The 23603-nt window shown below is 39.6% G+C and overlaps 1 protein-coding gene and 1 long non-coding RNA gene across 2 annotated transcripts in view; one reads left to right on the top strand and one right to left on the bottom strand.

Moving 5' to 3' along the window:
* Positions 1–13991: 13991 nt before the first annotated feature.
* Positions 13992–17820, bottom strand: LOC129498911 (uncharacterized). The gene is made up of 3 exons (XR_008662239.1): positions 17686–17820; positions 14606–14791; positions 13992–14273 (listed from the first exon to the last, which is right to left on the bottom strand). It is a non-coding gene; the product is annotated as an uncharacterized LOC129498911 (long non-coding RNA).
* Positions 17746–23603, top strand: part of BBS5 (Bardet-Biedl syndrome 5) — a 27811-nt gene continuing 21953 nt past the window's right edge. Inside the window, exons 1-2 of the mRNA XM_055308490.1 lie at positions 17746–17872; positions 22348–22430. Of these exons, the coding sequence (XP_055164465.1) occupies positions 17814–17872; positions 22348–22430 (142 nt within the window). The 5' untranslated portion in view covers positions 17746–17813. The remainder of the gene's footprint in view (positions 17873–22347; positions 22431–23603) is intronic.

Genomic DNA, 23603 nt, shown 5'->3' with positions numbered 1-23603 from the left:
TATTTAAGCTCATCCCGGAGTCAATTCTAAACTGTATAGTCTATTTGGCGCACATTGATTTATGGACACTCACAACTTATTATCAAACCTAGTCCTAAAAGCTAAACGGGAAAATTCAAAACCAGCTTTTTTTTTTAAGGTTTTATTTATTAATTCATGAGAGACATAGGGAGAGAGGCAGAGACACAGGCAGAGGGAAAAGCAGGCTCCCTGCAGGGAGCCCGAGGTGGGACTCGATCCCAGGTCTCCAGGATCAGACCCTGGGCTGAAGGCGGTGCTAAACCACTGAGCCACCCAGGCGCCCCACGACCACCATCTTATAGAGCCCAGAAGCCTCACAAATATGTGATAAAATTTTAGGAACTGTTGCTGCAGCATGGTTTTAAACTTTTTTATTAAAAATACATTTATTAAATTTAATTTTTAAATTTATTTACTTAGATATATGCATGTGTATGTATGTGTGTATCTGTGTGTGTAAGGCAAAATCAGATCCAAAGTGATCAAAATCACAGTAAAGCCACTCTACTGGAGAAGGTAAAATTAGGCAGTTTGTTTAGGAAATCTAATTTTTTTGCCTATATTTTTCAACCTTCCTATCCTTTTTTTCTGCTGCTCTATTTCCATCCTACCTAAGATAAATTTTATGGTTGCCCTCTAACCCAAAATGATAGTAAAGTTATATAAAATATAAGACTTCACTTAATTTGTAAAATTTCTTTTTTTTTAATTTTTATTTATTTATGATAGTCACACACACAGAGAGAGAGAGAGGCAGAGACACAGGCAGAGGGAGAAGCAGGCTCCATGCACCGGGAGCCCGACGTGGGATTCGATCCCGGGTCTCCAGGATCGCGCCCTGGGCCAAAGGCAGGCGCCAAACCGCTGTGCCACCCAGGGATCCCCTAATTTGTAAAATTTCTAATTAATTTTTAATATTAACATTGCTCAACAATACTATTAAATAACGACTGTATTTAAAGCTCTCTATTAAAAAAATAATACATAAAGCTCTCTATTGTGAATGCAACTGTTGTCTGAAGTACATTCTGACACATAGATTCAGTTACAAATATAGTTTTAAAAGCAATGAAAAAATTTCAGTTGAAAAAATGAGATCCTGAAACCCCATTTTTTTTACCTAAGATAAACTTGTACATTGGTAGCTCAAAAAAGATATATATATATATATATATATATATATATAATCATTTGGTGATCTAAAAATTAATCAAGGCCTATGGTGATCAAATGATAAAATTAAAATTTAAATTAAATTTTAAAAAATGTTTATAATAGAAATTATAATTAACCTAATTAAAGAAATGTGTGGGGTTTTTTTTAAGATTTATTTATTTATTCATGATAGGCATAGAGAGACACAGAGACAGAGACAGAGACACAGGCTGAGGGAGAAGCAGGCTCCATGCAGGGAGTCCGACATGGGACTTGATCCCAGGTCTCCAGGATTGTGCCCTGGGCCAAAGGCAGGCGCCAAACCATTGAGCCACCCAGGGATCCCCAATGTGTGGGTTTTTAAAAATAAAACTTGCAGATTATTTTTTAGTCAATTCAACTTATTTTTCACTTTCATCCAAACTGGTAAAATAATTTAGCTCACTTGTTACTTGTAGTCCTTTGGAGGGGAAGCTTTTATAAACTAGTTACCAGTTTATTCTGGGAACCTGGTTAAGTTGTTTCTGGGACTTTTGATCAGGAATGGACAATATCGAAGAGTCAAAAAATCACTGATATTATCTATAATAGGTGTTTGGTGTGGGCTGGTGGGGTGCATATAGAGCTCCAACTACTTACCCCAATTCCACCTCCACTGAGCTTAGACTGTGCCTCATATACTGCTCATCATCCACCTGACTCTGATTTCATCAAAAGGCTGACATTATAAAACAGTGACTCAGTGAGAGAGGAATGAGTAAGAAGCCAAAAACATAAATAGAATCCTATTATGCTTGCTCCTCTTTCACATGTGCCTTTGGAGTACATGAGTGAGTGAGTGAATGAGTGAGTTAAAAGGCATCTGAATTTGAGTAACAAAATATAGTATTGTATTATAACTCAAAGAATAAGTTAAATATCCATGAGTTCATACTGACATGAATAAATGACTGAAAAAATACATTAAAAAAAGAAAAAATAAATATATGGAAGCAAAGGGAAAATCTTATAGAATTCCAAATAATAAATGTAGATATTTCCTCTTCCAGGATATGGGGCCTAATCTTCCTCCCCTTAAATGTAGGCTGGACTTAGTGACTTCCAAAAAGTAGAGCATGGAAAGAGAAAATAGCAACTTTACTGTGGAGAAACCTGGTGCAGACACCACCTTAACCAGGTAATCAAGGTTGGCATTATCAGTAATAAATCAGGTTGATATCATCTACCCCTGATTTGATACCTACATCACAGAACTATCTAAATTTATAAAGAAGTTTAACTTTAAAAATATATGAAAAAATCTCTTATTTCTTTACACACTTGCCTCAATTTAAAGATATGTATGTTTGTGAGTACATTCAAGAATATACAGAAGAGGTTTGAAAAGAAATAGACCAAATTTAACAAGGTTTACTTCCACGGGGAATGTGCACTTGCAGGGAAGGGGACAGATGAAGGAGTAGTTTCACTGTTTATTCTACATATTTCTGCATGGTTTTAAAATTTGCAGTAATTTCTTTTCTAATTTTATTAATTTTTAAAAATAGAAATGGTCTTAAAGAGAGCTCTATGAAGAAATTTGCAACTTTACACTCCATTCACTCTGGTCTCCTTCCAAACATGAAGAAGTGCTTTCATAAAGCATCTTTTGAAGATCTTTTCTGATTTATCATGCTCTACTTTCATTTATTTTCAAAATACTTGATTCACAATAATATAATTTAATGCTACTCTTAAATTTGAATTCTCCTTTCTCATCTCAAAACTTTAGTGTCTCTTCCAGCAAGAATGTTAAGGCTTAGTTTAGATGGTGAGTGCCAATATGTCTCAATTATTCCACAGTCCTCTCTTGGTAAATTCAGGATGAAGTATTGATATATATCAAACATTGGAGTACCTAGGATATCTAAAATATGTCAAGTGAAATATAAATGAAACATCAGCATATGTGATTATGTAACACCAAATTCTGTTAGTGTGGAAATGGTTATATGTACATTTATGTTCTCCCTTGATATCATGTAGATATAATCTTTGACTTTCTTGATAACCATGAATATATATTTGTTAATTAACTGAATAATAATATCCCACTAAGTACAATTTAGTGTTATGTGCCTAATGTAATTGGAAAAGACAAAGAGTAGCTCCAAGAATGAAAACTGATATATCCACTCTGGAGAACTATATGGAGGTTCCTTAAAATGTTAAAAATAGAACTACCAGAGGTACCTGGGTGGTGCAGTCAGTTAAGCACCCAACTCTTGGTTTCAGCTCAGATCATGATCTCAGGGTTGTGAGATCGAGTCCTGTATCAAGCTCCAGGCTGAGTGTAGAATCTGCTTAAAACTCTCTCTCCTAGGGGGACACTTGACGGGATGAGCACTGGGTGTTATTCTGTATGTTGGTAAATTGAACACCAATAAAAATTAATTTATAAAAAAAAAAACTCTCTCTCCTCCTTCTGCCCCTCCCTCATGCATGCTCTTTCTCTCTCTCTCTCTAAAATAAATAAATAAATCTTCAAAAAAGAATTAGAACTACTCTACAATCCAGCAATTGCACTACTAAGTATTAACCCAAAAGACAAAAATACAGATTCCAAGAGATGCTTGCACCCCAATGTTTGTAGCAGCATTATCAACAACAGTCAAACTATGGAGAGAGCCCAAATGTCCATTAACTGATGAATGGATAAAGATGTGGTATACATATACAATGGAATATTATTCAACCATAAAAAAGAATGAAATCCTGCCATTTGTAATGACACGGATGGGGCTAGTATATTATGCTAAGTGAAATAAGTCAGTCAGAGAAAGACAAATACCATATTTCCACTCATATGTAGAATTTATGAAACAAAACAGATAAAATATGGGAAGAGGGAAAAGAAAAAAAAGGAGTGAGGGAAACACACCATAAGAGACTCTTAATGATAGAGAACAAACTGAGGATTGATGGAGGGAGGTGGGAGGGGGATGAGCTTGATGGGTGATGGGGATTAAGGAGAACACTTGTTACGAAGAGCATTGGGTGTTGTATGTAAATGAAGAATCATTGAATTCTACTCCAGAAATCAATATTGCACAGTATGTTAACTACCTAAAATTTAAATTAAAAGAAAAAAAAAGAATAGCTTCCAGGGGGCTACTAATCTTTACCTATCCCCAGCTAAGGCAAGTGGCAAGAGTATGAATAAGAGAATACATGTCTTATACACCAAAGAATCATTGGAGTTAGAATATGAAGCCTATTAAGATGACTATAAGGAGGGGAAAGAACATTACACCTTCACTGAATCCCCAAAACATCATTATTTTCACATGTGAAAACAGTTATTAATCTACATAAACCTCAGATGTCAGCATTATCACCTTGCCTCTAACAATAAGATTGGCTAAAATATCCAGTTTCTTTTTTTTTTAATTTTTATTTATTTATTATAGTCACACACACACACAGAGAGAGAGAGAGAGAGAGAGAGAGAGAGAGAGGCAGAGAAGCAGGCTCCATGCACCGGGAGCCGGACGTGGGATTCGATCCAGGGTCTCCAGGATCACGCCCTGGGCTAAAGTCAGGCGCTAAACCGCTGCGCCACCCAGGGATCCCAAATATCCAGTTTCTATACAATACCCCATAATGTCCCAGGATGTCTGAGATATCTCAGGGTTTGTCTTCTCATAGTTACCTACAACTCCAAGTTTTGACTTCTGAATTAACTGATTAAGGTTATGGATGCCCCCTGCTTCACAAACCCCTTGTCCCTTTCTGAGCCATGAAATTTGGCATCACTTTGTGTTTTAAGGTTTTGTAAGATGAATGGGGTTTACATCACAATTCTACAGATAACTTAAAATCCAGAGTTAGATGTCCATGCCTTTCAAATAACCTTCTGCCATTATGTTGAAATTGCAATTTCTACTTCATTCTCCCTCCAGGCTTCTCATTTTTCCTCTCCCCCATTCCTCACAATGTGAGTATCCTAAAGGTATGTAAGCCGACAGCCTTCTGAAAAGCATTTTTTTCATATTGTTTACTTTTTTTATTAGTACAGATAATAGTATAGCTTACTAAATGGATTTTTCTAAGCTTTGCTAGTTGTTACAATCAGCAGATAATAGAAATTCTAAGAAATAGGCAATAACTTTTTTCTTTTTTCTAAAACCTTTTTAATCTTTAAAATTAACCTGATGGTTAATGTACTGTAAATAGCTCCAACGTCATCAGATTGTTTTTGTGTTTTGGATTTGCATGAAAGAACAGTAACGATTAAATCCATTCCATTCATAACGTTGATGTTTAATGCTGTGAGAAACTGCTATTTTATCAGCCCATTGAGCACTGAAGCTCAATTTGAGTGTACAAATCATATTGTAAAACAAAATAATAACCTTCTAAATGTGTTGCTATATATTATTAATAGCATGCTATTAAAATAACTTTGGGTACCATAGTAAATCTACCTTGGAGGAGTGAGTTTAAAAAGTTTGTGAAATGTTTTGTAAAAATGATTAATAATGAAATATAAATAATTACAGATATTTTCCTTGTTCTTTTACATACAGAAAATATACAGGAATTATGATGTAGATCAACTTAGATCAAGGCCATTGTATGTGTGTAATACAACTGTACAACAGAATGGATATAAATGACTATACTTAAGTTTTGGTAAGGTGGCTGCCATAGAATGTCTATCATTTTGGCAACAATGATAAATATATAGCATTTTGCCCAGTTTTTAGTGAAGCTTGTGGGAATATAAACATGAATTTTGAAGCATAACTTGATAGTCTGATAGGTTTAGATTGGGGAGGATGGTGTAGTCAGGGAACAGCACAAAGAACAGCACAGGTACATACCGGGAATTAGTTCAGCAGTTCAGGATTCCTGGCCATTGGTAAATAGGGAGATGTAATGTTAAAATTTTGGGGTAATCTGGCTTGATAACAACAATGATAAAGAGCATTCACTCTTTTAAGTTCAGGGAAGACACACTAACATATGGTGAATGGAATTAGGGTGATTCACTTTGGAGTCACTGGTTTGTTTCTAATTTGACCAGATCAACGGGGCTGTTAACTTTGGAAAGAGAAGAGGCCTGATACCTCTTATTACTAGTAGCATCAAAACAGGGAGGCTGTATCTATTACCATGAGAACTAGGTAGGAAGACATGAGGTGAGGAGTACATACCCTTCCTCTCTTCCCTATGCTACTCTTTGCTGTCCCCGTTGAAGCTGAGATCTCCTCTTCTACATAATCCACTGTCAACCCTGAACAAGAGTACATCGACTCTGGATGTGGTATGTTAAGAAAATGAACACGTTTTTAAGCATGGCATACTTTTCTTGACAGCATATATTAATTGCTGATGAATAGTCATAAATTGAGAATTTTCATGTTTCACCCAGTTGCTAAGCGGTACATTCCTTTTCAGTGATAAAAGGAAACATCATTTCTTAATGCATCCTCTATGATGTTTAGGAATGCATCCCATAGAAAAATCTTATAAATAAACCATAATGTTTCATTTTATTTTGCATAAACTTAAAATCCTTCAATGGATTCCACAACTTCTTTATAGCAAGAAAATCTTTGTTCAACAAAAGAACAAAGGATATCATAAATTCAACATTTCAGTATACAGATTAACTCAAAATAAAAAAATTTTTATAGGAGCATTAAAACCATCTAGTAGCTCTTTTACATTCTAGAATAGCTTATAATAAATGCTATTCAGTAACTTATGACATCTATTTAATGATTGTCTTCACATAGAAGCTAAGGAATAGATCAGAGTTAAGAAACAGATCAAATACTTGGGAAAGCACAAATAAAATTCCTCTAAAGGCTTTTTGCTTAGCATCCATTTTCTAGTAGTTGGACTTGGAAAGTTGTTTCTAAGTGCAATAATTTTATTTTAAGATAGAAATATATTTCAATCAATATTGATTATCATCTAATTGAAGAGAGTAAAATATTTGCACTAATACATATTTTATGTTATATAAATTCTAGATTTTAGATTTTTAAAATTCAAATGTTATAAAATATATTTTGGCTTACTGAATAGACATTCAGTAAGATGTGTCTTCTTGGCAAAAAGAATACCAACCACTGGGGTATTCAACATATTATTAACAAGAAATAAAAAGTAGAAAAAAAAAGAAATAAAAAGTAGAAGCTGACATCATGGAGGAAGGATTATCATTACTGATAAACTCTCAAGATTAATAAAGGTGATCATTTTTTTAAAAAGATTTTGTTTATTTATTTATGAGAGACACAGAGAGAGAAAGAGAGAGGCAGAGACATAGGCAGAGGCAGAGGGAGAAGCAGGCTCCATGCAGAGAGCCCGATGCAGGACTTGATCCTGAGACTCCAGGATCACACCCTGGGCTGAAGGCAGACGCTTAACCACTATCCAGCTTGGGGTGCCAGCTACCCAGGCACCCCAAGTGGATCATTTTAAAAAGGAGATGAGTGAAGTAGAGGGAAGAAGAAATAACTCAGTGATATAAAGGTAACAACTAGTTTTTACTCTTGTTTGACTTCACTCTGCTTCTTTGTTACCCAAGCTATGTACTGTCTTTCACTGGGCTCTAAGGTCACCCTACATCTCCCCCCTCAAGCCCTTAACTTTGCTTTTATTCATTCATTCATTCATTTATAGATTTTTATTTATTCATGAGAGATGTAGAGAGACAGAGACAGAGAGGCAGAGACACAGGCAGAGGGAGAAGCAGGTTCCATGCAGGGAGCCCAATGTAGGACTCGATCCCGGGTCTCCAGGATCACGCCCTGGGCTGAAGGCGGCGCTAAATTGCTGAGCCACCCAGGCCACCCAACTTTGCTTTTAGAAATAAATATAAATAGGTATTCTTTTTAAATGAAAGAATATTATTTTATTCTTATTATATTATTTATTATGTAAAAATTAACCTAAATCAGATCATTAACTTAAATGAAAATCCAAAACTATAAAAATTCTAGAAGAAAACAAGAAAATCTCTGTGATCTTGGGCTGGGCACAATTTGTCTGAGAGGATACAAAAAACATTAAATAGGAAAGAAAAACGTGATAAATAGGAAAGAAAAACGTGATAAATTTAAAAACTAAAAAGTTGGCAGCCCGGGTGGCTCAGCAGTTTAGTGCTGCCTTCAGCCCAGGGCCAGATCCTGGAGACCCAGGATCAAGTCCCATGTCGGGCTCCCTGCATGGAGCCCGCTTCACCCTCTGCCTGTGTCTCTGCCTGTTTCTCTCCCTCTTTGTGTGTCTGTCATGAATAAATAAAGAAAAAATCTTAAAAAAAAAAAACTAAAAAGTTCTGTTCTTTGAAAGACAAACATTAAGAAATGAAAAGGCTCCAACAAGAAGACCTAACAATTATGAATATTTATGCCTCTAATGTGCGAGCAACCAATATCAATCAAGTAATAACCAAAGTAAAGGGCAGCCCAGATGGCTCAGCAGTTTAGTGCCGCCTTCAGCCCAGGGCCAGATCCTGGAAACCTGGGATCAAGTCCCACCTCAGGCTCCCTGCATGGAGCCTGCTTCTCCCTCTGCCTGTATCTCTGCCTCTCTCTCTCTCTCTCTCTCTCTCTCTCTCTCTCATGAATAAATAAATGAAAATCTTTTTAAAAATAACCAAAGTAAAAAGATACATAGATAATAATATATTAGTAGGAGACTTCAACACAGCACTCTCAGCAAAAGACTGATATTCTAAGCAGAACATCACCAAAGAAACAAGGGCCTTGAATGATACACTGGACCAAATGGATTTCACAGATATACACAGAACATTCCATCCTAATGCAACTGAATACACATTCTTCTCAAGTGCACATGGAATTTTCTCCAGAATAGATCACATACTGGGTCACAAATCAGGTCTCAACCAATACCTAAAGATTGGGATTGTCCTCTGCGTATTTTCAGACCACCATGCTTTGAAACTAGAACTCAAAGAGGAAATTTGGGATTGCCTCCTGCATATTTTCAGACCACAATGCTTTGAAACAAAGAAACTCAAATACTTGGAGGTTAAAGAGCATCCTACTGAAAGATGAATGGATCAACCAGGAAATTAGAGAAGAATCAAAAAGAGTCATGGAAACTAATGAAAATGAAAATACAACTGTTCAAAATCTTTGGGATACAGCAAAAGCAGTCCTAAGAGGGAAATACACTGCAATACAAGCCTCCTCAAAAAATTGGACAAAACTCAAAATACACAAGCTAACCTTGCACCTAAAGGAACTGGAGATAGAACAGTAAATAAAACCTAAGCCAAGCAGAAGCAGAGAGATAACAAAGATTAGAGCAGAACTCAATGAAATAGAGACCAGAAGAACTGTGGAACAGATCAACGAAACCAGGAGCTGGTTCTTTGAAAGAATTACTAATATAGATAAACCCCTAGCCAGTCTTATTAAAAAGAAAAGAGAAAAGACTCAAATTAATAAAATCATGAACAAAAGAGGAGAGATCACAGCCAATACCAAGGAAATACAAATGATTTAAAAAATGTATTATGAGCAGCTACATGCCAACAAATTAGGCAATCTGGAAGAAATGGATGCATTTCTGGAAACCTACAAATTACCAAAACTGGAACAGAAAGAAGTAGAAAACCTGAACAGGCCAATAACCAGCGAGGAAATTTAAGCAGTCACCCAAAACCTCCCAAGACACAAAAGTCCAGGGCCAGATGGCTTCCCAGGGAAATTCTACCAAACATTTAAAAAAGAAATATTACCTATTCTACTAAAGTTGTTTCAAAGGATAGAAATGGAGGGAATACTTCCAAACTCACTCTGTGATGCCAGCATTACCTTGATCCCAAAACCAGACAAAGACCCCACCAAAAAAAGGAGAATTACAGACCAATATCCCTGATGAACATGGATGCAAAAATTCTCACCAAGATACTAACCAATAGGATACAACAGTACAACAGTACATTAAGAGGATTATTCACCACGACCAACTGGGATTTATCCCCAGGAGGCAAGGGTGGTTCAACATTCATAAAACAATCTATGTGATAGATCACATGAATAAAAGAAAAGACAAAAACTGTATGATCCTCTCAATAGATGCAGAAAAAACATTTGACAAAATACGGCATCCATTCCTGATTAAAACTCTTCAAAGGGTAGGGATAGAGGAAAAATTCCTCAATATCATAAAAGTCATTTTGAAAAGCCCACAGTGAATATTATTCTCAATGGGGAAAAACTGAGAGCCTTTCCCCCAAGGTAAGGAACACAACAGGGATGTCCACTCTCGCCATTGTTATTCAACATAGTACTAGAAGTCCTAGCCTCAGCAATCAGACAACAAAAAGAAATAAAAGACATTTAAATTGGCAAAGAAGAGGTCAAACTATCCCTCTTCACAGATGATATGATACTGTATATAGAAAACCCAAAAGACTCCACCCAAAGTTTGCTAGAACTCCTATAGCATTTCAGCAATGTGGCAGGATACAAAATCAATGCACAGAAATCAGTAGCATTTTTACACATAACAATGAGACTGAAGAAAGAGACATTAAGGAATCAATCTCATTTACAATTGCACCCAAATCCATAAGATATCTAGGAACAAACCTAAGCAAAGAGGTAAAAGAATTATACTCTAAAAACTACAGAACACTTATGAAAGAAATAGAGGAAGATGTAAAGTGACAGAAAAACATTCCATGCTCTTGGATTAGAAAAATAAATATTGTGAAAATATCTATGCAACCCAGAGCAATTTACACGTTCGATGCAATCCCTATCAAAATACCATGGACTTTCTTCAGAGAGTTGGAACAGATCATCTTACGATGTGTATGGAACCAGATAGCCAGAGGAATTTTGAAAAAAAAAGCCAAAGCCTGGGGCATAACAGTGCTGACTTCAAGCTGTATTACAAAGCTGTGATCATCAAGACATTATGGGTCTAGTACAAAAACAGACACATAGATCAATGGAACATAATAGAGAACCCAGAAATGGACCAACAACTCTCTGGTCAACTCATCTTTGACACTGCAGGAAAGAATATCCCCTGGAAAAAGGACAGTATCTTCCATAAATGGTGTTGGGAAAATTGGACAGCCACATGCAGAAGAATTAAACTGGACCATTCTCTTACACCAGACACAAAGAAAACTCAAAATGGTTGAAACATCTAAATGTGAGACAAGAACTCATCAAAATATTAGAGGAGAACACAGGTAACAACCTTTTTGAACTTGGGCGCAGCAACTTCTTGCAAGACACATCTATGAAGGCAAGGGAAACAAAAACAAAAAGTGAACTATTGGGACTTCATCAAGATAAAAAGTTTCTGCACAGCAGAACTTCATCAAGATAAAAAGTTTCTGCACAGCAGAAAGGAAACAATCAACAAAACTAAAAGACAACCTACAGAATGGGAGAAGACATTCACAAGTGAAATATCAGATAAAGGGTTAGTAGCCAAGATTTATAAAGAACTTATCAAACTCAACACCCAAGAAACAAGCAATCCAATCATGAAATGGGCAGAAGACATGAACAGGCATTTCTTCAAAGAAGACATACACATGGCCAACAAGCACATGAAAAAATGTTCCACATCACTTGCCATCAGGGAAATACAAATCAAAACCACAATGAGATATCTGCTTACACTGACTGGTAAGAATGGTGAAAATTAACAAGACAGGAAACAACAAATGTTGGTGAGGATGTGGAGAAAGAGGAAAATGCTTGCACTGTTGGTGGGAAGGCAAGCTGTTACAGCCACTCTGGAAAACAGTGTGGAGATTCCTCAAGAAGTTAAAAATAGAGCTACCCTACAACCCAGCAATTGCACTACTGAGTATTTACCCCAAAGATACAGATGTAGTGAAACACCGGGAGACCTGTACCCCAATGTTCAGAGCAGCAATGTCCCTAATACCCAAACTTTGGAAGGAGCCATGATGTCCTTCGACAGATGAATGAATAAAGAAGATGTGGTATAGGGATGCCTGGGTGGCTCAGCGGTTGAGCGCCTGCCTTCAGCCCAGGGTGTGATCCTGGAGTCCCAGGATGGAGTCCCACCTCGGGCTCCCTGCATGGGGCCTGCTTCTCTCTCTGCCTATGTCTCTGCCTCTCTCTATGTGTGTCTCTCATGAATAAATAAGTAAAATCTTTTAAAAAAATAAAAAAGGAAGATGTGAGATATATATATATATATACATATATATCACATCTTCCATATATATATATATATATATATATAATGGAATATTACTCAGCAATCAGAGGACAATCATCATATGGTTTCATTCATATGCAGAATATAAGAAATAGTGAAAGGGACTTTAAGGGAAAGGAAGGGAACTGAGTGGGGAAAATTTAGAGAGGAAGACAAACCATGAGAGACTCCTAATTCTGGGAAACAAAGGCTTGTGGAATGTGAGTGGGGGGATGGGGTGACTGGGTGATGGCCACTAAGGAGGGCACTTGATGGGATGAGCACTGGGTGTTATACTATATGTTGGCAATTTGAATTTAAAATTTTAATAAAGGGGGGATCCCTGGGTGGCGCAGCGGTTTGGCGCCTGCCTTTGGCCCAGGGCGCGATCCTGGAGACCCAGGATCGAATCCCACGTCGGGCTCCCAGTGCATGGAGCCTGCTTCTCCCTCTGCCTGTGTCTCTGCCTCTCTCTCTCTGTGACTATCATAAATAAATAAAAAAATTAAAATAAAATAAAATTTTAATAAAGGGAAAAAATAAATTTAAAAAATAAAGTTAAGGAGAAAGAAAGAAAGAAAGAAAGAAAGAAAGAAAGAAAGAAAGAAAGAAAGAGAAAAGGCAAGCCAGAGACCGAAAGAAAATATTCACAACACACATATGTAACACAGGGCTTTACTCCTACAAAATTCAATTATAAGAAAACAAACAACCTCCTAAAAAATGTGAAGTGACATAAACAGGCACTTTATAAAAAATATTTACAAGTGGTTGGGAAGCACATGAAAAGATTCTCAACACCATTAATCATCAGAGAAATAAATACAAGTTAAAACCATAATGACATACCCACTAAAATGGCTAAAACAGATTGACAGGTAAGAGAGATGCATTGTTGGTGGGAATGTAAATGGTTTAACTGTTTTGGAAAATAGTTGGCAGTTTTTTAAAAACTTTTTAAAAAGTTAAACATACACCTATCATATTACCCAGCAATTCCACTCCTGGGTATATTTATTCAAAAGAAATGAAAACTTACATCCACGCAGACTTGTGCATTAATGTTCTTGGCAATTTTATTAATGACAAAAACTGAAATGACCCACGTGTCCAATAGGTGAAACGAAGTACAGCATATCTAAAAAATGCACAATAAAACAGTAACAGAAAAGAATGAACTATTGATACATATAATAATATGGATGAATCTCAGGATGCCTGGGTGTCTCAGTCCGTTAAGCATCCAAATCTTGGTTTTGGCTCAGGTCATGATCTCAGGGCAGTGAGACTGAGCCCAACATCAGGCTCCATGCTCAGCACAGAGTCTGCTTAAGATTCTCTCTCCCCTTATTCTCTTGCCCCTCTCCCCCTCAAATAAATAAATCAATCTTTTTAAAAAATGGATGAACCTCAAAACATTATGCCAAATACTGGGTGTTGTATGTAAGTGATGAACCACTAAATTCTATATCTAAAACTATATTACATTGCATGTTAACCAACTGGAGTTTAAATAAAAACAAAAAAGAAAAAAAATTATGCCAAATAAAAGATGCCAGATACAAAAGAATACATATACCAGTCTTACATAGTATATATGTGTGATTTATTATACCATTTATATAAAATTCTAGAACATTCAAAATTAGTTTACAGTATGGCAAATTTTACATAATTATTTTACATAATAAAATAATGACAAAGAAAAACAATCTACAGTAATAGAAAGCAAACAAGTGATTTCCCAGATCTGGAGTTGACTGCAAAGGGGCACAAGGAAACTTTTCAGAGTGAGAGAAATGTTCTGTAGCTTCATTATGGGAGTGGTTACATGGATGCATACACTTGTCAAAATTCACTGAAGAGCACACCTAAATAAAATAGATGTATTTTTTGTATGTAAATTATACTTCAGAAAAAATTTATTTAAAAAGTAAACACACACACATGCACACAAAACTTTCTCTACAAAAGCAGGAGAAAAAGAAGGTCTGGAAAACAAAATATATGAAGTTCCAGCTATAAGCACATTGAAAAGTAGGTCTTCATTTCAGTCTTCATTATAAAAGGTTTCTGTGATTTGAAATAATTATTGATGCACAATAAATTGACACAATATTAGAAATTTAAAACAACACAAATTTATTGTCTCACAGTTTCTGCAGGTCAGGAGTCTGGGCTGGGTCATTGCTTAGGGTCTCACCTGAAATCAAGGGGTCAGCAGGACGTGATCTCATCTGAGGCTTGGGGTTCCATTCCAGGCTCATTTCAGTTAGCAGAATTCAGTTCCTCATGGTTAGATGGCTGGAGTTTGTTTTCTTGCTGGTTCTCCGAGCTCCTAGAGGCTGTCCTGTGCTCCTAGCTCCAAGGTTTTCACACAGCTTGGCCGCTATTTCAACAAATCCAGTAGAAAAATCTCCTTTAAGGTTTCACCTGATAAGCCCAGGCTCACGACAGATAGCCTCCCTCTTGGATAAATTCAAAGGACATTAATCATATCTGCAAAATCTCATCTTTCCCAAGTAACAGAATCTGATGACAGGGCTGATATCCTATTATATTCATAGGCTGTTCCATGCTCCAGGGAAGGGGATTAGATACAGCATGCATATAAGGAGGACAGGAATCTTAAGGGCCGTTCGGAATTCTGCCTCCCACAGCCTGTCCTCTGGCACACAACCACCCATGCCCCTCCCAAAGGAAAAAAAATAAGCTCCCTCCCCAGGTTCCTTCTCATCCTATTACACCATCTGCTCAAAATCCATGATCTCATCATCTAAATCCTCTATACCTGCTGCAAATAATGCTCCTGGGTCTAACCCACTAAGCACACTCCCCTGAAGCACAACTCCTCCTGGAAGACCTGGGAAACCAAAAAGACCACTTGTCTGTCCCCAACACTCCCATCATACAATGGTGGGCCCAGTATAGAAGAACAGTTCAGAGATATTTCGGTTTAAAACTTCCATCCTTGTCTTTTCATGAAAGGCAGCACATACTTGCAGGTGAAGAATTTGATCAGCCTGCTTCCTAACAGAATTTAGCTGGGTCCTAGCTCCTGCGATTTGTTAGAGTAGCACCATCTCTGATTCTACAACCCGTGTTAGTACTCTGTTGTCGCATATAACAAATGACCACCAACTCAGCAGCTTAAAATAACAGACATTTATTGTCTCCCTGTCTCTGTAGATCAGAACTGCAAGCATGGCTTATCTAGGTTTTCTGCTTATGGTCATGCCAGGCTGCAATCCAGATATTTCCTGGAGCAAAGAGCTTATCAGCAGTTCTACTGCAGTAAGATCTGCTTCCACGCTCATTTAGGTCGTTGACAAATTCTCATTCCTTGCACTTATATAACTGAGGTTGCTGGCCCTAAAGGCTGTATCATAGCAGCTGGCTTCTTCAAGGCAAGCAGGAGAGTCCTGCTCCAGGCAGCTAAGATCAAGTCTTACATAACAAAATAATCGTGGGAATGATACCCCATCGCTTGTACATCCCATCACCTTTGCCATATTCTGTTGGCTAGGAGCAAGTCACAGGTTCTGTCCACACCTCAGGAGGGAGGATTATACAAGGGCATGATTCATTGGGGGGCTGCCTTATATGTTCCTTTGTCTCCATTATTTTCTTCAACCTGAGAAAAATTCCTATGGTCTTTCACATTTCCAGGATTTGGCACAGAGCCTAACACAGAGGAGCTCTAGATAGTTTAAAGCTGTAGTTATCAAACCTTTGATTTCAGGACTCCTTTATACCCTTAAAAACATTATTGAGGACCTGAAAGATCTTTTGTTTATAGCATTTCTATCTGTTGTTTTTTTTTAAGATTTTATTTATTTATTCATGAGAGGCACAGAGAGAGAGAGAGAGGGGCAGAGACACAGGCAGAGGGAGAAGCAGGCTCTATGCAGGGAGCCCGACGTGGGACTCGATCCCGGGCCTCCAGGATCACGCCTCGGGGCAAAGGCAGGCACTAAACCACTGAGCCATCCAGGGATCCCCTATCTATTGATGTTTGATAAGACATTTAAAACTTCATTTGGGGCAGCCCGGGTGGCTTGGCGGTTTAGCGCTGCCTTCAGCCCAGGGCCTGACCCTGGAGACTCAGGATAGAGTCCTGTGTAGGGCTCTCTGCATGGAGCCTGCTTCTCCCTCTGTGTCTGTGCCTCTCTCTCTCTCTCTCTCTCTCTCTCTCTCTCTCTCTCTCTCTCTCTCTGTATTTCTCATGAATAAATAAATTTTAAAAAATAAAACTTCATTTATTGATTCATTAAAAAGTAAAAAACTCATTATACGTTAACATACATAACATTTTTTAAAATGATATTGTCCCCCCCCCCCCCCCAAAATGCGGGAAGAGTACCATTGTTTTACAGTGTTGCAGATCTTTTTCGTGTCTGGCTTAATGGAAGACAGCTAGATTCTCATACCTGCTTCCACATACAATTACACATCATATGGCCTCTGGGAAACGCCACTGTACATCCAACGAATAAATAAGTTATGAAGGCAAAGAATGTCTTCATGCTCTTGTGCACATATTTTGACGCTGTAGGCGTCCGGAAAGGATCCTAAGGAACTCCAGGGATCCCTAGATCAAACTTTAAAGAACTGTCATAAATTGAGGGAAGGGGGGCACCTGGGTGGCTCTGTGGTTGAGCATCAGCCTTTGGCTCAGGTCCTGACCCTGGGGTCCTGGGATCGAGTCCTGCATGGGTTCCCGTGGGGAGCCTGCTTCTCCGCCCCTCTCTCTCTCTGCGTGTCTCTCATGAATAAATAAATAACAATCTTCAAAAAAATAATAATAAGGTGAGGGAAGGAAGGCGTTTTAATTCGTTCGAAAAGTTTCTGAGTGCCAGCTCCTGTGGAAAGCGAGCTGGAGTATCGGGCCCTGTCCTGGGGGTGCTCAGGGTACGGTGACCGCAAGATCCGGGGCCGCCTCGGTTGACATCGGAGTTGCCACAGAGGTCAGGCCACGCAGAGATCTGGGGAAAGAGTTGCAGGCAGGGAAAGGGGACCCTGCGTCGCAGGAATGAAGGCAGGAGATGGGCAGGACCTGATGGCATTGGGGGGAGTGGGGGGTTAAGAATTAAGAGTTTAAGTCTAAATTTCTTGACTATAGCAAAATGGGGGAAGAGGGTGGAAGGGCTTAAGGATGTGTGCTTGAAGGCTGGGAAAGTCACTCAGCGCCCAAGCACGCCGCTGGGCCGGGGCCAGCTGGGCTTCCCGGAGCCTCAAATCCGCTTAGGGACGCGACAGGGCCCGGGAAAGCGCGCGCCGTACCTCAGGAAGCTTGGATCTCGGCGCCCGCCGTAGACGTCGCGACAGAGGCGGCCCGTTGCCTGGGAGCCGGTGAGACGCCCCTCGGCCTCCGCCGCGGCGGTCACGGCCGGCGTCGGGCCTCGGTCGTCATGTCGGTGTTGGACGCGCTTTGGGAGGACCGGGACGTCCGGTTCGACGTCTCCTCGCAGTGAGTCGCTCCCGGGGCCTGCAGGGGGCGCCGCAGCGCGGTTACGGGAGGAGCTCACGGCGCTCGCGAGAGCGGGAGGAGGTGGCTGTCGGCTCGGCGGGGGGCCCGGCCGCTGAGGGGGCGCCCTGGGTCGCTGCGAGCCCGGCCAGGCGCCTGTCGGGAGGCTGAGGCCCTGAGCTCGGGGCCATCTCGTAGGGCTGGGGGCGCCAGCTCCCGGGGCGGAGGAGCGCTCGGAGGGGCCTCCGCACCCCGGTTCTGAAGAGCGACGTACACGTGGGCCCTCAGGCTTCGCCATTCCCTTTTTTTTTTTTTTTAAGGTTTTATTTATTAATTCATGAGAGACAGAGAGAGATGCAGAGACACAGGCAGAGGGAGAAGCAGGCTCCACACAGGGAGCCCGACCCGGGACTCGATCCTGAGTCTCCAGGGTCACTCATGCCCTGGGCCGAAGGCGGCGCTAAACCACTACACACACACACACACACACACACACACACACACACGCACGCACACACAGGCCTCGCCATTCTTTTTTTTTTTTTCTCAAGGTTTTATAGTTTATTTGTTTTTTTTTTTTAAAGAGTAATTTACTCTTTATTTTTTTAATTTTATTTTTATTTTATGATAGTCACAGAGAGAGAGAGAGGCAGAGACACAGGCAGAGGGAGAAGCAGGCTCCATGCACCGGGAGCCCGACGTGGGATTCGATCCTGGGTCTCCAGGATCGCGCCCTGGGCCAAAGGCAGGCGCTAAACCGCTGCGCCACCCAGGGATCAAATGTGCCTCTAATACATTTTTTCAGGTCCATTGTTTGAAATGTGATTAGTTATTGAGAGAGGTTAGAAGTCTTTATAAAATGGAAAGAAATTATTGTATCTGATGGGGAGAGTATTGTTTTCATTAATGTTTATAGATAGATATAGACCTATAATAAAGGGTACTTACATCAGTATGCAATCTTGCACATAAAGTTTATAGTTTGCAATAAGTAACAAAAATAATGATCATCAAGTAGTTTAGATTGAATTAATTTATTTCATAGAAAAACAGATTAAGGAGACTATATTCTTTAGGGACTAAATTTGAATTCAACTATTATGATTTAAGTGTTCTATTAATTGCCTGAATTTTTTGGTATTAAGGTATAATTGGAATATAAGATTTTATTAGTTTCAGGTGTTTACCATAATGATTCAATATTTTTTTATTTTTTTTAATAAATTAATTTTTATTGGTGTTCAATTTACTAACATACAGAATAACACCCAGTGCTCATCCCGTCAAGTGTCCCCCTCAGTGCCCGTCACCCATTCACCCCCACCCCCCGCCCTCTTCCCCCTCCACCACCCCTAGTTCGTTTCCCAGAGTTAGGAGTCTTTATGTTCTGTCTCCCTTTCTGATATTTCCCACACATTTCTTCTCCCTTCCCTTATATTCCCTTTCACTATTATTCATATTCCCCAAATGAATGAGAACACACACTGTTTGTCCTTCTCCGATTGACTTACTTCACTCAGCATAATACCCTCCAGTTCCATCCACGTTGAAGCAAATGGTGGGTATTTGTCGTTTCTAATGGCTGAGGAATATTCCATTGTATACATAAACCACATCTTCTTTATCCATTCATCTTTCGGTGGACCCCAAGGCTCCTTCCACAGTTTGGTTATTGTCGACATGGCTGCTAAGAAACATCGGGGTGCAGGTGTCCCGGCGTTTCATTGCATCTGAATCTTTGGGGTAAATCCCTAACAGTGCAATTGCTGGGTCATAGGGCAGGTCTATTTTTAACTCTTTGAGGAACCTCCACACAGTTTTCCAGAGTGGCTGCACCAGTTCACATTCCTACCAACAGTGTAAGAGTGCCTAGCCATTCTTAAGCTTGAGCCGCTTTGTCTGTAAAACTAGGGAGGTGGGAATAAGCGTTTTCCAAATTTCCTCACCACAAACTTCATTTCCACGATAAGCTTCCATCCCGTTATTCATTTCAGTCACCGGTAGGTAGAAGGAGCTACCTTCTGAAGCCTCTTCAACAGAAATCCTAGGATGGTTTTTTTGTTTTTGTTTTGTTTTTTTCCTTAATTTCATGCTTTAAAGGGAGACTACTTAAAATAGCCCTACTCAAAGACCAGGGGGTTCCCGCCCACTGAGATTTATTCATTCATTCATTCATTCTTGAGGGAGACACAGACAGAGGGAGAAGCAGGCTCCATGCAGGGAGCCGGAGGCGGGACTCATTCCGGGGTCTCCAGGATCACACCCTGGGCTGAAGGCGGCGCTAAACCGCTGCGCCACCCAGGCCGCCCCCGTTGAGATATTAACTGTTGGAAAACAGTGAAGCTAAGGTTCTCAGGTTAATGGTATAAAGCTTTTTGCCCGCTTCTTATGATTCCTTATAATAACCCAAATCTTAGAAAATGAAATAATTTATCAGGCTTAGTTGTGGCTAGATGATCTAATACTAACATGGTCTTAGACCCTTTAAGAAGTTGTGAGAGAAGGGAATTTATAAAATTATACACGATGCTTACATATTGCACACATCCTAGGACTTTTTCTATTATTCTTGGAGGGTTCGTAATCCAAGCAAAGCCCCATTTCATGAACATTTCCATTTTATTGAACATTTATCAAGGGCTTACTATATGCTAGTTACTGTGCTGATACCTAGAGATACAAAAAATGATTGTTGTTACCCACCCGCCCCTCTCCACCACACACACCCCCACATTTTAGTGCAGGAGATATATATAGACAGCTATTTTTAAAATGTGGTAAATACCATCCCAAAAAAAATGAACAGAAAGCTAGGGTATTATAGAAACAGAATAGTTCATTCTGCCTGGGGAAGGCCTTAAAGAAGAAATAATATTTGAGTTCAACCCTGATAATTGGGCAGGGCCTTGTCAGGAGAGTATTCCAGAAAAACAACAACAACATTAGGAGCCGAGTCTTGGAAGTATAAATGTCATTGGCTAGAAGGGAGGGTTGGCAGGTAGAGGATGGAGGAACAAACAGGTAGAGCAACAATATTACCGATGTAATTAGTACCACTGAATTGTATACTTTAAGATGGTTAAAATAGCAACTTTTATTTTATATATTGTACCACAAGGAAAACAATTTTAAAAACTAGTTTAAACGGGGATGCCTGGGTGGCTCAGTAGGCTGTGTCCGCCTTCATCTCAAGTCATGATCTCAGGGTCTTGGGATCCAGCCCCGCCATAGGCTTCCTGCTCAGTGGGGAATCTGTCCCTCCTCCCCACTGACCCTGCTCCTGCTAGCTCTCTCTCAAATAAATAAATAAAATCTTAAAAAAAAAAAAAAAAAGGTAGAGCAGCCAAACTATAAAATCTTTGGCTGAGGATTCTGCACTTCATTTTATTTATTTATTTTTTTCAAGATTTTATGGGGATCCCTGGGTGGCTCAGCGGTTTAGCCCCTGCCTTCCACCCAGGGTGTGGTCCTGGGGTCCCGAGATGGAGTCCTGCATCCGGCCCGGTCATGGCGCCTGCTTCTCCTTCTGCCTCCCTCTCTCTCTGTCTCTCATGAATGAATGAATAAAATCTTTTAAAAAATAAATAAATATATAAGATTTTATTCATTCATTCATGAGAGACACAGAAAGAGAGGCAGGCTTCATGCAGGGAGCCCGATGTGGGACTCGATCCGGGGACTCCAGGATCATGCCCTGGACTGAAGGCAGATGCTCAATTGCTGAGCCACCCAGGCGTACCTGCACTTCATTTTCTAGGTAGTGGGATGACATGGGAGACTCTTAAGCAGGGAAGGTGTATTATGATTATCTCTGTATTTTCAATAAGTAATGGGTCAGCTCTATGGAGAATGTCTTTAAAAGCTCTACCACATATTGTACTAGGTTTTTGTTTGTTTGGGGGTTTCGTTTGTTTGGAATGCATTCTATAAGACCACAAACTCTTCTTCACTCTTTATTTTGTTTTACTCCTTGTATCTAATTGTTTACCAAGTCCTGACAATGCTTTTGCTTTAATTTCTTCCTTCCATAACTGCCCAACCTCCTTCCTTCTACTCAGAAGCTCTGAGGGTTCTCCACTGTCCACGGGACAAGGCCCATACCTGTCCAACTGGCTTTCAGAGGTAGTGGCATATATTTCTCACTACCTCTTAACATCGCTTTTCTTCCCTAGCCAGGACCATCTTCCCACATTTGCTTATCATTTCTTTTTTCTGGTCTTTAAGCATGGACTTTCCTCCCTCTCTCTTATTTCTCCAAATCCTACCTCTCCTAATTTTAACTTCTCTATATGTCCCTGGTCACTTCAGGTTCCACTAGGATTCTTGAAGTTCTCAAGATCTTATTTTCAGATGCATGAACATTTGGTACTGTATCATCTATTACTGTTGGCTGTTTTATATGCAAATGTCTCTTCTCTCCCTAACTAGACTGTAAGTGGATATAGTTGTAGCTATTAAAGTCTTGATATTTATTTTAGACAAATGAAAACAAGACCTGGAGAAGTCCTTATTGATTGTTTAGATTCAATTGAAGACACCAAAGGAAATAATGGGGATAGAGGTGAGTATATTTCCTAATATGTTTTATATTTCTTTTTTGATTTACAAATGTTAAATCATATTACCTGGAGAATAAGCTATGAAACAGCAGCATATGTAAATGTAATTGTGACAGTGAAAGAGCTGAATCCACATAACACTTTTCTCAGATTTAAACAGGAGAAAGGGTAGGTATTAAACCCGTAGCCAGGGAATACAGGTTCTTCCTCAGAACTTTGGTCCTTCAGGAAGTCCCAGTTTTGACATCAGCTTTCTCCAATTTAACTGTTAAAACTCCAGGATCCCTGTTTGTAAGGGATCTGACTTTTGAATCTGCCTCCCCCCAGAAAGAATATGAGGTAGTGGAATATAAGTTAGGTCATAGCTCTGCTACCTGGACCCGTACTTCCTTTTAAGAAATCCAAGAGTAATTCACAATCCACCAAGACTAATACCTGGAGATGGACATGTAGAGAACAAATTTAGTGCTGTACTGTGAAGTCTGTTTGTAGCACTGAAAAGTCCTAGGAGACATCTGTATATGTCACTGAGGAGAAGCCAGAGTTGGACTCTAGAGTCCTCTCAAACCAAATTTCCCAAAGGCTAGAACTTTGGAAAGAGTTCAGGCTGCATACAGCGGCTGCACATGGAGCCAATGTCCAGTGACCAGGTCTTGTCAGCATCCCTAATGTCGTTTTTGGAAAAACATAGGGGATGAGTGTGCAGCCTCATATATCTGAAGAGGTATTTTTTAGGGGAAAGGTCATAAACCTCTTAAATTGAAGAGAAGAGTAAGTGGGTGGAAAGGAGCAGACTTCTTTCAGGTAAGAAGGATCAGTGAATCCTAGAGACTGCACAATAACCCTTATTGGGAAAACATGCTCACTGCGGCCTTTCAAGTGGCCACTTGGTCTCTGGGTCTTTCTTCTGGTCTGCTCTGGGGTGTTGCGTGAGCAGCAGGTTTACTTGTGGGCCTTTCTTCCCTGTGAAGGGAAACTATCATCACCACTAGCTAAGGCAGATCCTGTCAATGGCAAGGGCCCATCCTTAGAGCATGGTTAGATCACACTTACAAAATGTTTCCTAGTGTCGGCCAGGCCCAGGCGAGAGTGAGGTATGAAGGTTTAGCAGCAAACAAGAATCTTAGTTTGGGCCTTTGAGGGTGGAATAATAATCTCTAGATGGCTGGATCTTG

The sequence above is a fragment of the Nyctereutes procyonoides genome, unplaced genomic scaffold (assembly GCF_905146905.1).
Source record: "Nyctereutes procyonoides isolate TBG_1078 unplaced genomic scaffold, NYPRO_anot_genome, whole genome shotgun sequence".
NCBI classification, from domain to species: Eukaryota; Metazoa; Chordata; class Mammalia; order Carnivora; family Canidae; genus Nyctereutes; species Nyctereutes procyonoides.
This window is presented reverse-complemented; position numbering and strand designations above follow the sequence as displayed.